Source organism: Protopterus annectens, chromosome 2.part0, assembly GCF_019279795.1.
Source record: "Protopterus annectens isolate FY-2018-M chromosome 2.part0, PAN1.0, whole genome shotgun sequence".
Taxonomy (NCBI): Eukaryota; Metazoa; Chordata; order Ceratodontiformes; family Protopteridae; genus Protopterus; species Protopterus annectens.
Window position 1 is genome coordinate 178,023,522 of NC_056728.1, and position 17,944 is coordinate 178,041,465.

The 17,944-nt window shown below is 37.1% G+C and overlaps 1 protein-coding gene across 1 annotated transcript in view; it reads right to left on the reverse strand.

Moving 5' to 3' along the window:
* Positions 1-213: 213 nt before the first annotated feature.
* Positions 214-17,944, reverse strand: part of LOC122792713 (vomeronasal type-2 receptor 26-like) — a 50,055-nt gene continuing 32,324 nt past the window's right edge. Inside the window, exon 3 of the mRNA XM_044060298.1 lies at positions 214-1,393. Coding sequence (XP_043916233.1) covers positions 474-1,393 — 920 coding nt within the window. The 3' untranslated portion in view covers positions 214-473. The remainder of the gene's footprint in view (positions 1,394-17,944) is intronic.

Sequence of the window (17,944 nt, forward strand, 5' to 3'; positions counted from 1 at the left end):
AGTACAGATTTGGAGAGCCATGATACTGTGGTAATTCAGCATTACCCATTAGAAGGAGTACCTGCAGAAAGAAAAGTCTAGACTGCTTGACATGGAAACTTTACAATGGTGGTGATTTAAAAAACTTTAGAATAAGAGACCACAATAAGGTGTTTTCTTTAATATTTATTATAATCACAAATGTCTTTTGTTTACAGACATGTTTTTCATATTGTGGCTCAGTGTACAATATAACGTGGTGCAAGTGGCACACTGCAGCTGTGGACAAAGTGTATAGGCTCAATATTATGACTAGATAGTGAAATAGTATTCAAAATAACAGCTTTTGAAAGAGAGTAGTAGACCAAGGTAAGCAAAGGTAATGAAGAATTTTTTATGAAATAATCCACATTTTTTATTTAAATGTAAATAATGCATTGATAAACAGAGATTACTTATTGTGAAATGTTTTGAAATATGTAACTGGAATCTCTTTAAGCTGGTTTACCTTTAAATGTTCCCTTTCCAGTTAAATACTGTCTTGTGTTCATTCTTGGTTTCAACAAAATGATGTGGCATTTTGGGAAAAATATTGACACAAGCAGTCCAGCACTGGAGGATATAATTGCAAATATTTCCACAGCAACCATGTATTTCCCATTGGTACTCAGGTAGGCAGGCACAAATGATAACCAAACACTAAGAAACACCAACATGCTAAATGTAATACAGCTGGCTTCATTGAAAATGTCTGGTAACTTTCTGGCAAAGTAGGCCAGAAGAAAGCTCATACATGCAAGAAAAGCCATATAACTCAACATTACCCAAAATGCAATGCTGGAGCCTTCATTACATGCAATAATTACATTTGTTGTAGAAAATTCTGAGTTTCTTTCAGGAAAAGGTGGAGATATGACCAACCAGAATGTGCACAGAACAACCTGGATCAGTGTGGAGAAAGAGACAATTACAGAAGGCAGCTTGTACCCAACCAACAGTCTCCAGTGACTGTTTGGCTTTGTAGCTTTAAAAGCGATGACCACCATAACAGTTTTTACTAGAACACATGAGACACAAAATGTGAATATAACACCAAATGCAGTTTGTCGGAGCATGCAAGTCTGTTTAATAGGCAGACCAATGAAGATGAGGGAGCAGAGGAAGCAGGGAACCAGAGCTAAAAGGAGAAGATAACTTAGTTCTCGGTTATTGGCTTTCACAACCGGTGTATCATGATGTTTAAGGAAGACACAGAAAACAGCAATGGGGATGAAGGAGGATAAAATGGCAGTACCAGACAGTAAAGCCCCTAGGGGGTCAGCATAAGAAAGGAACTCCACTGGTTTAGGAACACACTTATCCTGCATAGCGTTAGGCCAGAACTCAGCAGCACACTTCATGCAGTCATTGGAATCTAAAACAGAAAAAGTAGTCGTTACAGTAAATCATAAGAATTGGGCTTCACACACAGTCATGCTGCCTGTTACATTTTGTGATAACTCATTTTAATACATGGGCAATTCACCATGTTGGCTAATATATTAAATCTTATCTATACTGGTTGTGGTATTGTGCATCAAATAATTTGGACTGTAATCTGTTCATTGGTTTGCCAAGCCATTTTGACCTAATTTGTTTTGGTTTCATACAAGAGGTAGCTGAGAAATCAAAATAATACTGTGTGTCTGAGATTTTATGAATTTACTGTTTGATAACTGGATGTGGGGACTGGTACAAGACCTTTTTCAGACATTACTTGGCCCATGTCACAATTACAATAGCAGTCAAATGAAAATCTGTCATTAGCAAGTTTAACAGTAGTTAGCACATGAGAGACGGCCAGATAATATGCATTTATTAGGGTCAGGAGTAGTGAACAGAAATAAAATGCTAAGAAACAAAAATGTGTACAAAATTTAACAAGGTGCAGAATTCTCTGATATAAAGAATCAGAAGCTTATAATCATAGTCTAAGGGATTTATTAAAAAAATGACTTGGTTTAAAACATACTCTCCAACAGTTCTAGAAAATGTAGATTGTGGATACAATTTGAGTGTCCATACAAATTCACCCTAGTATACTGAAATTGGGTACCCTCATATGTATGCACCTTACTCACCTTTTCAGTGTAATACTCACTGCCCCACAGTTCAAACTTTCTCTTCTTGTACCACTGACCTTGGTGTCTACCCTTCCACTGCACATCATTTCTACCCTATAGTCAACCCGTCCCCCTTACTAAAATTCTTGAAAAACTCTTCTATGAACAATTAGCAGGGTATATTATAAAGTGCATTATTCTTACAGACAAGACATTGTGGGTTTCAGCCCAGCAATAGCACCCTGGCAGCTATCTGCCCTCTGGCTGACCAATTATATTCCAGTGTGGAACAAGGTAAGGTTAAAGATGTTATATTTCTAGATCTGAAAAAGGATTTTGATACTGGAAACCATCATTTATTACTCAACAAACTAGTAGACATCAGACTCTGATCTGTGTGCTATGGTTTCAGAGCTACGTTATCAACTGAACTCTTAGAATATCCTGTTCTGACAACTCCTGTGTAACAGGAACTGTTAACAAAGGAGTACCTCGAGGATCCATTCTAGAGCTTCTTATTTTCTCACTCTTCCAAAGTTATCTGATTTGGGACCTTCCACAGACGAAATGCATCGTATATGCTACTGTTAGTGTCATAACTAATGCTAGTAGGCATCTAAGCACAATTAGCAGTGACATCCAGGAGGATTTTAAAACTTTCTAGAATTGGCATCATGCTAACAAATTAACTGTTAATATTTAAAAACAAAAGAATGCTGTTTGGTTCACCCAACAAGCTTACAAAATGCTAACATCATTGCCATCACAGGTCCACTGGGATATCCCTTATGTTGACAAAGTTGCAAAAAAATGTCTTGACCCCACCTTTGATTAGAACCTCTTGTTTAATTTCCACACTGAATCACAAGAAAACAAAGTTCTTTCCCAACTGAAGGCTTCATAGAAAACATGTAACCTAGCATAGCTAACACAGGGTGAGAGGGACAACTGCCCCAGGTGTGAATTGTTGGTGGTGCACGATCAGCCAGTCATGATCTCTAATGCATAGAAATAACTGTCATGGCATCTGTGATCAAATCTGAGAGCTTTAGCACTCTGTCCTATATTTTTTTAACTAAAACCTAAGTGCTTTTGTTGTGCTTCTTGCAAGCAGGGTATAAACTTTAGCAACTATTTGCTACATTTGTAGCACACAGTTTGCTACAGTTTATAAGGGCATGAGCAGAATAGCACTGTGTGCTTTTGGGCTATAATCTGTAGCAAAACTACCAAGAGTCCCAAAGTCAATTCCCACAGCACCACCTGCATTTTAACCTTAACACTGCATATGTGGCAGTGAGTTTGTATTATATATGTATTGTTACAGGGGGAATATTCTTAAAAACTTTTTTTAGTTCGACCCATTGTATGAAGGGGCTGAGTTGCAGATGTACACTACGCAGCAAGCTTGTGGTTCTACCCATGCCCCAGTACATCTTCAGCTTTGTGTTGGAGTTGGTACTGTAGGTATTAGGGTTATTGCCCATTTAATGCCTGTAGTACCAGGTCTGTTATACAGTTGTAATGTACCTGTGACCCATAGGCTTTAATGGGCAACTCTGTATGGGTTTGACTTTTGCATTCAACACAGTGTAAAATCTGTGTGTTTTGTGACATATTAAGTTCAGCTGTGTTCTTGAAATTGAGTGTAGGGCTTGCTAAATGTTTATATGCCTATATAACTTGAAGAATTCTGATGCCCTATTTCTAAATCTGGAATAGTTTAAGTGCTTGAGGTAACACTACCTTTTACCTTTTTAGTATGTAACCTTTTGGAATCCCACAGATGTACAGTCTGCAAGTGGAGGTTAAGGAACTACACTACAGAATTATATGATGAAACTAATTAGCAGCTCATAGCGTAAAAACCTATGCTGTATCACAACTGAATGCATTTCACTGATGTCATCATCCGAGGTACACAAGAAAACACCACAGAGACAACTGTCAGGCTAATAAGACCTAAACAGTTTGGGAATATAAAGTCGGTATCATTTCTAATTTGGCTTCCTACCTTTAACAAAATAGTAAGGCTAGTTTGGTATCTAGGCTTAAAAATGTCTAAGTTTCATATCTGTTTTCTAAAAAAAAAAAAAAAAATTATTTATCAACATTGACTTTTCCACTATACCCACTTACAAATTGGTTTAGTGCTACCCGTATTCATGGGGACACATTAAGATGAAGTATTAAGGTGTCTGGATTAAAAAGAGTTCTGGTCTGGCAGCTAAGGATACATGGGAAGAGACTAAACAAGAAAGCATACAAAAACTAAGAGTGAAAATGTATTTAATCGCTTTAGTTTTTTATACAGGTTAGGGATATTTTTTATCAACCAGAGAAGAAATTGTGAATAATAATAAAAGAGTTGAAGGAATCTATCTGTGAGGGGAAGAGGGCAGGAGTTAAGCGGGATAAGCTGCTGATCCCAATAGAAGAAGGTGGTTTAGGATTACCTGATTTAAGGCATTTATTTAGAGCTACACAGTTAAGGCTCATACACTTAACACAAGCAGAATGTTATGATTCAAAGTAGAGAGAAACACTGATGAAGCCGGGAGGGGGGTGTCAAGAAACAAGGAGAGAGTGGTATTTTGGATGCACACTCTTAAGGATAATGAAAACCATACAAAAAGTATTGTAAGAACTAAGTCAACATGGGAATAGAGAAACAAATTTTTGCCAATAGGGATGACTGCAAGTAGAGGTACACAAAATAGGCAAGAGGGGGCTGGAATTTTCTGAAGAAAACTGGCAAAATAACCAAGGTGTTGGGAGCAAATGACTGGAAAGGGAAAAGTAATAGTGTGGGATGAGGCCAAGAAGAAGTTCGGATTTCAAGTTAGAGACTGCCTTCCCTGCCAAGGATTGATAGCAGAGTATAGGCAAAGAGAAGGGGCTAGAAGTGCCTGAAGTAAAACACCTGCTCTGGTAGAGCTTTTAGGCAAATCTAGAAAAAAAAGCTGCTGTTAAAAATGGGATAATTGCTAAGACATATGAAATATTACATGATAACTATAAGAATCAATCAGCGGAGGTTAGAAAAGGTTGGATAGAGAGATGGAAAAAGCAGTTTGCACTGGAACAATGGGAGGACATATTTATGGCTCCCAAGTATGCAACAAAGGCCAGAAGGTTTAAGATTTTTGCCTGGAAGTATTTGCATATGTATTTTAATACCTCAAGCAGACTTCAAAGAATATTTCTTCAACAGCAAATGTTAGGGGAGCAAATTGCTGTAACAATTTTTTGAGCTGGATCAAATAATCTGAATTGTCTAGGCAAGGTAAGGCTTCCAAAAAAAAAAATCAAAGACTAAACCAACTATATATGAGATATTGACTATTGTAGAAGATGGATCTTTAGAAAAAGGAAGAAGCAAATTAGATAGAAATAAATGGAATCTGTGGGAACAATGCATACTGAATAATAATCCGGAGGAAGACTGAGTTTTAAGGGAAGGCAGGAATTGAGCAAGTTAAGTAATGTTGGACTGACTACAGTTACAAAGAAACACATTCAGACCACAAACTGAAGGTGTGAAAACTAAAGGAGGTGGTGTATCAGTATTCATTAAAGATAAATACACCTCCAGATTGGTTAAACAGTATGATTCCCTGGAGATACTTCAGGTACATTTAACTGTTGGCAGGACACCTATTCAAGTCATTGCCAGCTACAGGGCCCCTACCATGAATTAGGACACCCACTCTGCCTATTTGGATCTACTTGAGTCTATCACGATACATCCAAACACCATGGTTTTGGGTGACTTTAGTGACCCATCCATTGACTGGGTAAATTATCATGTTCAAACTCACTTGACCAAAGGTTCCTGGACTTCATTAAAACTCCAATGCCCTGGACCAGCTGATTGACACCCCCACATGAGGTGCCAGCATCCTGGATCTGATGCTTACCAAAATGGGGGACCACTGTAGCACCCCTACTGTGAGGTCTTCTCTGGTGAGATCTGACCACATATCAGTCTCATTCGAAGTAACTATCACACCTGACCCCCCCTAGCAACAACTAAACTAAAAACGTCTCCAAAGCAGATTATAAACTCTTATGGGATGGTATTAACAGCTTCACTGCACCTCCCCCCTCTGATAGAACTGGCAACTATGCAGAGTTTTACACCAATGCTTTATACACACATCTGTATAACTGCATTGACTTGTCCGTACCTGATAGGACCAAAACAAGCTCCTCAGGGAAGAGCAAACCTGCCTGGTGGACAACTACCATTACCAGGCTTTACAATAAGAGGAAGAAATTCTGTCTAAGAGTAAGAGAGAGCGAGCCCTAAACTGGAAACACTCCCTCTTCAGCTTAAACAAGCAAATAAGATTTATTGTGAAGTCCTCCAAAGCAAACCACAAATCCAAATTAGCTTCCTCAACTAAGGACAACCATAATGCACTCTTTAGTTACATCCGTAACCTAAAAAGAAAGGCCCAGATTTGAGCTGAACTGTAGTTAATGGTACCACATATACTGAGCCTGTGGACATAGCTAACCTGTTGCCTGATAGGCTCTTTGAAAACATCACTCCCCTGTCCCTGCCACACGTACCCCATGACATCCCTACCACCTGTTCCCTACCATGTATCTCTAAAGAGTAGGTTGTAAATGCTCTCTGTAAGGCCAAAAACACAGCATCTGTGGGACCTGATAACATCCCAGGCTGAGTCCTACATGGGCTCCAACAAGAATTATTAACACCCTTGGGTGCTCTATTTTTTTCAGTCATAGTCTAAGCAATGGGTTCATCCCAATTGAATGGAAAACTGCCACTGTTCCCTTGCACAAAGGTCGTGCTTCCACTGACCCCAGGAACTATAGAACTATTAGCCTGACTAGACTTATCTGCAAGGTCGTGGAATCCATGGATCTTATCAGCAAAGATATAGCTAATCTCCGAACAAGGGAAGGTCTAGAAGAGGATAGTGAGACCTGCTATGTTATATAGGTTGGAGACAGTGGCATTGACAAAAAGGCAGGAGTCAGAGCTGGATGTGGCAGAGTTAAAGATGTTAATATTTGCACTGGGTGTGACGAGGGTGGACAGGATTAGGAATAAGTATATTAGAGGGTCAGCCCAGGTTGGACGGTTTGGAGACAAGACCAGAGAGGTGAGATTACATTGGTTTGGACATGTGCTTAGGAGGGATGCCTGGTATATTGGGAAAAGGATGTTAAGGATGAAGCTGCCAGGTAAGAGGAAAAGAGGAAGGCCTAAGTTAAGGTTTATGGATGTGGTGAGAGACGATATGCAGCTGGTTGGTGTGACAGGGAAAGATGCAGAGGACAGGAAGAAATGGAAACAGATGATCCACTGTGGCGATCCCTAACAGGAACAGCCGAAAGAAAAGAAGACTTGACCCTACTCAGTTTGGATTTGTCAAAGCAAGATCAGGCCTGTTAAACCTGGTGGACTTGAAGATGGTCACCAAGGCCCTGGATGAGGGGAAATCTGTGCATACAGCCTACCTAGACTTAGCCGAGGCATTTGACACTATCCTCCACTATCATATCGACAAACTCGCTCAGCTAGGTATCAACCCTTATATCATTAGATGGGTCACTAAATGGCTCACTGATAGAACCCATATAGTCAAAATAGGGGAATCCACTTCCAGCAGCAGACCTGTAACCAGTGGTGTTTCACAGGGATCCATCCTGGGACCTCTTCTGTTTGGAATCTATTTCTCTGAAGTACAAACAAAAACTAAAGGTCTAAGGCTGACAAAGTTTGCTGATGAGTACAAACTGGGAGCAGTCATAGAGTCTCCAAATGATGTCAGCATCCTACAAGAGGGTCTTACACAAACAAATGACTGGTGCCAAAGTCATGGCCTTAAACTCCATGCAAAACATGTATTATCATTCCTTTTGGGAAGAGCGATGTTCCTGCTAACTACCATATCAGTAACAACACTTTAGGTATGCACTCCGTGGTGAGAGACCTGGGCACACAAGTTAACAGCAATCTTACCTTTGACCACCATGTCTCCACAGTGATAAGAAAGGCATTCTGTATTGCTCATCTCATAAGTAAGGGCATTGCCTTCAGAAAAAAAGAAGTTATAACCTCCCTGTATGCTTCCCTCATCAGGCCAATAATTGAGTACAACTCCCCTTTTGGTATGTACCTTTCCAAGCACCTGCAGCAATTGGAGAGATCACAAGGATTCCTCACAAGGAAAATTCAAGGTCTCCAGCATCTTTCCTGTGTGGATTTTCTGAAATCACTGTCATTTTATTCTGTTTCTTACAGGGTACTCAGAGGCGATCTTTGCCTTGCATACAAGGTAATCTCTGACCCTGCTTTATTGGAAATGCTCCATATCCGTAAGTAAAATGGAACATGGCTTATTCGCTTTAAAGACCTTAACCTGGTATGTGATATTAATAGAACTTAATGGAAGGACAGATTTGTTTCCCAGAGGTTGCCATACCTTTGGAACAGACTCCCACATCATGTCAAACAGAACACCTCATTGGCCCTCTTCAAATGCAGTCTGGATGATTGGATGGGCAACTGTAAATTCACCCCGAGGGTTCTACCTATGTCCCTCTTGGACAGGGGCAATAGGTAAGGAACTAAATTCCGATCAGCAAGAAAAACACTGGGAATTAGTGTAAAAAACTTTTATTAGCTACTTTCATCTTCAGACTTCTTCAGAATGAATTCATACAAAAAGTCAGCCTAATATTTTTTCTTTTTTCCATTTTGGAACAAGGGTTGATGGACACTAGGGGAGGTGACTTTAAAAATTATTTAGAAAAGAGAGAGCCCTTATGGCAATTAAAGCTAAGTGCGGACAGGTCTCCTGGGCTTAATGATATGATAAATATAACATTTTTTTAAAGAATATAAGGTCATATTTAGACAAATTTTAGGTTTATTGGTCATGTATATTTTTATAACATTTATATTTAGTATTGTTACGTTTTATGTATTGTATGAATAAAAACTAAAAGGTATCATTTTATGTGAATCAGTTATTGTTTAATTGGTGTTTTATTGGCCAGTGTTCTTTATAAAAAGGCTGGCTTTTTGTATGAATTCATTCTGAAGTCTAAAGATGAAAGTGGTTAATAAAAGTTTTGTACGCTAATTCCCAGTTTCTTGATGATCTGAATTGAGTTCTTTATTTGTCTTTTAGTTCTGGTTGGTACTGTTCAGATATTGTGGTGGTTCTTTGGTCTGAGCTTTGTTAGTTCCACATTTTCCGATGGCCGAAGCAGCAAAAGATTCGTTGTTTGATGTTACTATACATCTCAGTCCTTGGACAGCAAATTCCAGTCTTTTACAAATTTTATTGGATACTATGGGTGATATACAGAGGTCCCTTAGTCTTTTCGTCCAAGATGGAACTCTTGGAAGGAATTATGATTACTCTAGTTCTGATGAAGGCAGAATAACTGTTATAGGGAACAACAATAGCAACAACAGGATTAATAGAAATGTTGGTGGGTCTTTGTCTAATGGAGTTCATATTGAATATAAAGATGTGACCTCTGTGTTGAACAGTAAATTTGATCCATTTTTCAAGTTTTGGTCATGTAGTAACTTTATCATACACAGGTGAATATAAAGAACAGTGTGTTGAACTCAACAAGTTACTTAAGAAATATAAAACTTTGGACTTAGAAAATAAATACTTTGAACGGTGCATTGAACTTAAGATAGTACCTAAAGGACCCTGGTTCTTTAAGTGTCCTAAAGGTGTTTGTGCATCAGATTCATTCTTTATTACCTTAACTGAATTTTTTAACAATGCTGGTATTTAATTTTAAAGCTCCTAATTAATAACAATCTAACTGTTTTGAAAATTATTAAAGAAGACATCCTTAAAATTGACCAGCATATTCAGACCGAGTTTTTAAACCAATTGGGAGGTCGATCTGAATACAATTTTAATCATGAGCAGGTGGAACGGCATGAAAATGTGATTACTATTCAGAAAAATAAAAAGTTGCTGGGAGATGTTCTAGCCTATGATAACAATTCAGCATATTCCAGTTTTGACACTGCTTTTAAAAACAAAAATAATTTTCATCAAGGATCTCATATAAACACTAAAATTGAATATAGCTTTAAGAACTGGCCAGATCCCAATAAAACTAACCAATTGGAAGGCTTAAAAATCTTGAGGAAGAACGAGTATCATGATGTCAACAATGGCTTTGATAACACAGTGCAGGAAATTGTTGGTGAAAGCAAACGGCACACCGAGAAGGAAGTTTAAGAGTCTTCGCCACAATTAGTTTCTGAAAATGTTTTTGCAACCAACAGTGGAGCTCCACCAAAAACCTTTTTTTTTTTCAAAACAAGAAGTAAAGCCTCTGAAAATAAAACCCATGAAGACGAGGTGACAAACCAAATCTGATTCACCAAAGGACAATTAGAAAGGTATGGGGCCGAGATTTTTAATATCTAGTTTTCCTTTGAATCAGAAACACGAGAAAGTTTTGAAGCTGGGACTGAATTTTGTCCCGGCTAGGAGAGCTGACGTTTCAAAAATTTCGTTAGACTTAAATCAATATACTCGCAAGCTCTATTTGAATTTTTGTTAAAAAATGCCAAAATGCCTAAATCCATGTTTGTTAAATCTTCAAGTTATAATCCTATCTTAAATCACACTTTAAAAGTTTGAGACTATTTGTGAAAATATTAGGAAGTTAATTTGCAAAAATAATAATTCTTTAAAAAAATTTAACATCTGAAGAGAAGGATACTCTGAAAGAGCTCAAAAATAATAAGGAATTAAGAATTATGAAAGGACCAGTATGTTAAACGCATTGAAAATATGTTGAATAATGAACATGAATATGCTTTAGTTCAGAGCAGTGATATTTATAAATGTTATAGGACTGTGTATTTTTACTTGTGTGAAAGCCTTATGGATGTTCATTTAGATCTTGCAATTTATAATTTTTGCAATATTGGGAATCCTAAGGTTGGAATATTATTTTGGATTCCTAAGTTACACAGAGATTTTGTGAATCCCCCTTTAGACCTATAGTATAATCCCCTAATTATATTAGAGTGCATTTCCTTACTAGTTGATGCCTTATTAAATCCTATTGTGCAAAGTCTAGATTCGTATATCAAAGACTCATGGGATTTTTTATACACTATCAGAGAATTTTTTGCTAAGTTTAATTTTGACCCTAAGAAAAATACTATTTTGACAGTGGATGTCTTTTCGCCTCTGTTCTACATCATACAGGTGTTGAGTATGTTAGAGAATTTTTGAACATGTTTTCTAATCTCCCCAGCCCAGATAGAAATTTTATTGGATAACAATTATTTTATGTTCAATAAAAACTTTTATAAGCAAATTAAGCGGGTAGTTGTGGGGTTCCCAGCGGCACCCCTCATTTGCTAATATAGTTCTGGGCTGGTGGAAACATATAGTATTAGTGTATATAAAAAGTTTTTTTTTAAAGTAAGTTAATACAAAAGATTTATAGATTTGTTTTTTAATCATTGAAGGGACAGTGTGATATTGAATGATTTGTTGAAATGTTAGTCATTCAAAGTTTCTTAAATTTGTATTAGGGGAATATGGGGTGAAAGTTAATTTTCTTGATGTTAATTTAAAATGGAATTATGTCTCTAATGAATCTGAGAGCAGTATTCATAGAAAAAAAGACATTCACTAATAACTCTTTGCATTACTGAAGTAATCATCCACCTTTCATTAAGAAAAATATCCCTAGAGGACAATTTATAAGAGCAAGTAGAATGACCAGCAAAGATTACAAACTTGAGGAAGAAGTCTGTTTTATAATGGAATTATGTCTTTAGAGGGGGTATAACGAAAATTATTTAAAAAGTACAGCCAATGATATTTTAAGTAAGAGACACACTTTATATCCCCCTATTTTAAGATGTCCATTTATTAGTCATAAAGTTACTCAATTGAATTGTGATACTGATGGTAGATTATTCTGCAGTTTGGAGATGGCTATTGATAGTGCTAATATACATAGTATTATACAGATCAGTTGGAAAATTTTGGAGGGTAATAAGGAGTTAAAGGTGGTTGGGGTAACCTCTAGGTTTGTTCATAGAAACAATATCAATTTGAAACTCTGTTACAAAAATATAGTACTCAGGTTATACCTACCAATTTCCATATTGGTAAGTCAAAAGGGATGTTTAAATGTGGGAATGTAACATTTGTCATTACATTCTAGAAGGGCCTTTAATGTCTCTTCAGCATTTATCTTATACTTCAATGGTCCCTGGGCGATTTTGCTGTAAAACCAAGGGAGGATTTATATCTGTATACCCACAGGATGCTCAGCTTTTTATATATGCATGACTACTAGGACCCTTTACGAAAGGCCAGACAACATTTTTATTGTATAAAAAAGAAAGATGTCAAGAATGCCCCTTTTAAACATACCTTAAAATGTAGTAAATATAAAATATAAAAAGTTTCTTTTTTCCATTTTGGAACAAGGGTTGATGGACTCTAGGGGAGGTGACATTAAAAATTATTTAGAACAGAGAGGGGCCTTATGGCAATTAAAGCTAAGTGCAGACAGGGCTCCTGGTTATAATGATATGATAAATACAAAATGTTTTTTTAAAGAATAGAAGGTTGCATTTAAACAAATATTAGGTTTATTGGTCATTTATATTTTTATGACATTTATATTCAGTGTTGTATACTCAATGTATTATATGAATAATTAAACTGTATCATTTTATGTGAATCAATTATTTAATTGGTGTTGATATTTTATTGGTTAGTGGCTTTTATAAAAAGGCTGACTTTTTGTATGAATTCATTCTGAAGAAGTCTGAAGACAAAAGCAGTTAATAAAAGTTTTGTATGCTAATTCCCAGTATTTTTCTTGATAATCGGAATTGAGTTCATAGGCTGGTACTAAGCTAACTGCCTTTGCAGGCCATTTTAAGCCTAGCCACTTACCCCATGTGAGAATCAAACCCTGCACCTTCTGTTTGTAAGGCAAACACCTTAACCATTATGCCATCTTCCCACCCCTTATTTGTCTTTTGGTTTTGATTGGTATTGTTCAAATTTTGTGGTGGTTCTTTGGCAGAGGCAATAGGTGCTGATCGTGGAAATAAGGGTAGAACTTGGCTAGGCTTGCAGGGGCCCTAGGGTGATTAGCCTAGTAACGTCCTATGATCCTCACCATCTTGTGACTTACATTCCTCTAATAGGCACCTACTATCCATTTATAAACCTCAAAGATCATTTGGTGTTAGCCTATATTCATACTGTGTAGCAAAAACCTGGAATGCAATCCCTGAAACTATCAGACTTACTACCCATTACATCTCCTTCAGATCCCAACTGAAGGAACATCTGTCCAACAACTGGTTGTGCCAGAGTCCTACACCAACTTAGTCCTCATTTCAAATCTCCCAATTTGGATTCATATCCTACCCATTTTCCTACCCTTTCCACCTGTTTTCCTTATCTGCCACCTGCTACCATCTTTTCTTCTCTTTACTCTACTCTTCCCCTTCACCTAGCTAAATCTGAATTATATTGTAAATAGTATGCTATACACCCAGAAAGATTTATTTTTTTTTACAATTTATCTTGCTTACTACTCAGTTACCAAATGAAGTTTGTATGTTGACACTGCTGATTCCATTTTTATTGTGTTATATTGTATCTTAACTTTTTTATGTAAAAAAAATAACCTTGCTAATGTAATTTTGGAGCATTTCTCCCAGGGCCTCCACTGAAAAATAGCTCTTGCCCATTCAGACTTTCCCTGTAAACAACTGAACAGGAAAGCGTGTGCACAACAGCAACAACACTAGAATATCTCAACACGCTGACAAGGAAGAACGGAGGCTGCTCTGCGGTTCCAGCACTTTATTCACAAAATTTCCAACACATTAAGCGCATTCATCCACAGGTATTGTGGACTTCCTTAGAATGTTATCAACATCTAATCCGTACCCTTAAATACTTAAAAAGGCGCCAAAAAACACATTGAATGATTGCTTAATTAGCATTTCATCAATTATGTCCATAAAATAAATTATAAAATTATAAATATTATAAGGTTAAAAAATTATGAAAGTACAAAGTTAGTAATGTTAAAATATATATATTTAATATGATAACTAGTAATATATTCCTATATATCTCTAATACATCTCATCTAGGGCTATTCCATTCACTTAAAAAGTTCTTGATTAATACTACATTTGCATTTAATTTATATGGGTTGAAACAGTCATTCAACTTGATAATAAAACAGGTTTTTCAATTCAAAGGATATTAAATATGAACTGGAATAAATTAACAGTAGACAATAAATTGAGAGAAATAGTGGGGGAGCGACCAGTCTTTGTTTATAAGGTGGCACATAATTTGAAGAAGATTTTTGAAAACCCTAACAAATGGAGTGAGAACAAGAAACAAAATAAATGCACAAAAATGTGGAAAATGTGGACAGTGCAGTTACATATGGGAACAAAATAGTGTAGATCTGGGAAATGTGAACAGAACCAGAGTGTATTTTAAGAATGGTAGCTGCAACACAAAATATATCATATACATGGCCAAATGCATGATTTGTCCAGGGTTCTACATTGGAAAAACCAAGAGATGTTTTAGAAAGGGAATATATAATCATATATATGATATAAGGAAAAAAGACAATAATAATGCCCTTTATAGACACATTGCCCATTGTGGAGGGACACGTATTCAAATTTGCCATTATTGAACAGGTTGAAATAGGTCCACGAGGGGGTAACAGGAAGGTATTATTAAGCAAAAGGGAAGTGTTCTGACAAATGTACACTGACGCATCAAATGCACCTGGCTTAAATAAATTTATTACTATTAAACCTGTTTTATTATCAATTTGAATGATTGTTTCAACCCATATAAATTAAATGCAAATGTAGTATTAATCAAGTACTTTTTAAGTGAATGGAATAGCCCTAGATGAGATGTATTAAAGATATATAGGAATATATTACTAGTTATCATATTAAATCTGTATATTTTAACATTACTAACTTTGTACATTCATAATTTTTTAACCATATAATATTTATAGTTTTATAATTTATTTTATGGACATCATTGATGAAATGCTAATTAAACAATCATTCAGTGTATTTTTGGTTCCTTTTTAAGTATTTAAGGGTACGGATTAGATGTTGATAACATTTTGAGGAAGTCCACAATACCTGTGGATGAAAGCGCTTAATGTGTTGGAAATTTTGTGAATAAAGTGTTGGAACCACAGAGCAGCCTCCGTTCTTCCTTATCAGCGTGTTGAGATATTCTGGTGTTACTTTCCCTGTAAACAAATGTCAAGTAAAATAAAAAAAAAAATCCCATAAAATATATGTGATGTATAATGTGTGCAAATGGAAACAAAATGTTAATGTTTCTTTTTTCTTGACATATATGTGCCTATGTCTTGGTGATAATGTAACAAAGGAGTTTAAAAGATTAGCTTTTCTAGTGGGACATAGTCTTTTCATTGTATTTTACACACTGAAGCACAATTGAAATGTACAACATTTCTTGGCTGTATATGGTCATTTCAGCGATCCAGTAAGCTGAAGAAAAAAAATGGTTTCCTGAGCTTTTTTCTGAATTCAATACATATATGTAACAACTTCTGTTTCTCTGTGTCACAACATACAGGTCTGTGATCAGGTCTCCTATTATAATGAGCTTATGTGTTTGAGGTATGTATGCCAAGAAATTCACTCGAGAGTTGAGTTTTGGCATCAACGTTGATAACACACACAGCTGGTTGTGATCAGAGACCCGGTCATAATTCTTTGCGTAGCATGGAGCTTTCTCTGCAGTTGCAAGAAAAAAAAGTGTAGAAGTGCAGAGAGCTTTGAGCTTTCAAAGCCAATAAAGCACTTAGAGCTGCCAGACATCAGGCAGAAATTAAGTACACCTCTGTAGAAGTAAATGGACTTGAAAACTGTTAAAGATACTTTATTCTGTCACACTGTGTTTATACATGTGGCAGAGCAAAGCTTTTTACCTTCTGCTGGAGTTTTGTCAGACAGTACTGTCTGCTGTTAGTCCCTAGAAGGAGACCTGATCTTAACAGTGCTTGGGTATCCCTAACAAGCTTTTGTTAAACACCCGAGTGTATTAGGATTCATTCTTACTTTAGGGATGTCCTAAATACATTCATAATTTTCCTACTTTGAGAGTGTCATTGCAGTGGTCCATGCGCTATGATATAGTTAATGTCCAGAGGCAACTATGATACTTCAACTTTTCTGCTTTTACTAGCAGGATGTTTAATACATGACATTTTTAATATCTCTCATCCTCCATTCATAATCTTTTATTATAGCATGTTTAACAAGGAGAAAGTTTGAGGCAGAATTAGCCACCTAGCCCAAGGAGACCCACAAGACCTTCTACAGCTATGTCCACAATCTCAAGGGCAGTAAACAGCAGCATGCTGAGCTGATAGTAAATAGCACCACTGGTACTGAAGCTGAAGATGTAGAAACCCTGCTTGCTGATAAATTAATTTCCAACTTCATCCTGTCTCACCCCTGGGTATTTCAAAAGAAGTATCAGAAACCAGTACACCCCTACCTAGCACACAGGACCATGTCCTGGAAGCTCTCTCTGAAGCAAAAAAAAAAAAAATGCAGCATCTGAGAGTCCTGACAATATCCCTGGCTGTATCTTGAAGAGCATGAAGCATGACACTTGACTTAGGCTTGTCCCCAACTATACTGTTAACCTGTCCCACCAAACGGACTTCATACCAGTTTAATTGGGGACAGCAACTGTCATACCCCTGCACAAGGGAGGGCCATCCATTGACCTTGGTAACTACTGATCCATATTTCTGACCAGCCTCATGTGGAAAGCCATAGAAAGACTTGGCATAGAATTACTCAAAAAGGACATAAGAAACCGCCAAACACTGGACGTATCCCGGTTTGGTTTTGTTAAAGGTAGCTCATGCTTACTTAACCTAGTGAACTTTTAAAGATTCACCAAAGCAGAAGATAAATCAATATGGCACACACTGCCTACCTAGACCTGGCCATTGTTTTTGACACAATACCTCATTCAGGCATTATAGAAAAGCTTACTAAATTTGGAATAAATCCCTACATCACCTGCTGAATTACCATCTTACTCACAGATAGCTTCCCCTATCTTGACTTTGTGTGTTCTGTCTCCACAAGAAGACCACTCATTAGTGAAGTCCCACAGGGCCCAGTGCTGGGGCCATGCCTGTTTGACATCTACTTCTTAGAAGTCCAAGCAAATGCTAAGGGTCTTTGGTTGATCAAGTCAGTGGACAACTGCAAGCTGGGAGCAGTCACTGAATCCCTAAAAGATTCAGCTGTCCTCCAAAAGGGCTTGTCCCAAACAAATAACTGATACTAGAGTAATTGATTAAAGCTAAATGCCAAAGATTGCATTACTGTGTCCTTTGGGAAACTGGCTGCCATGGGAAGCTGCCACTTTGACAATACACCCATAAGACTCAATCTGGTAGTTACAGACTTGGGAACATACATAGGCAGTGACCTAGCATTTGACCATGAGGAATTCCTATATTGCTCGACTTCTAAGTAAAGGGATAGCATCATGGTCCAGAGATGTCATTGCCCCACTGTTCTCAGCTGTCATCAGCCCCATCATTGAGTATAATGCCCCCTTTGGTAGGTACCTGTCCAGACATATGTAACAATTAGATCACCTACAGAGGTTCCTAACAAAGAGAATGCAGGGATTAAACTACATGAGCTACATAGACAATCTCAAAGCTTTATCACTATACTCTGTCTGTTGTGGACTATAAGAGGTGATTTGTGCCTGACCTGT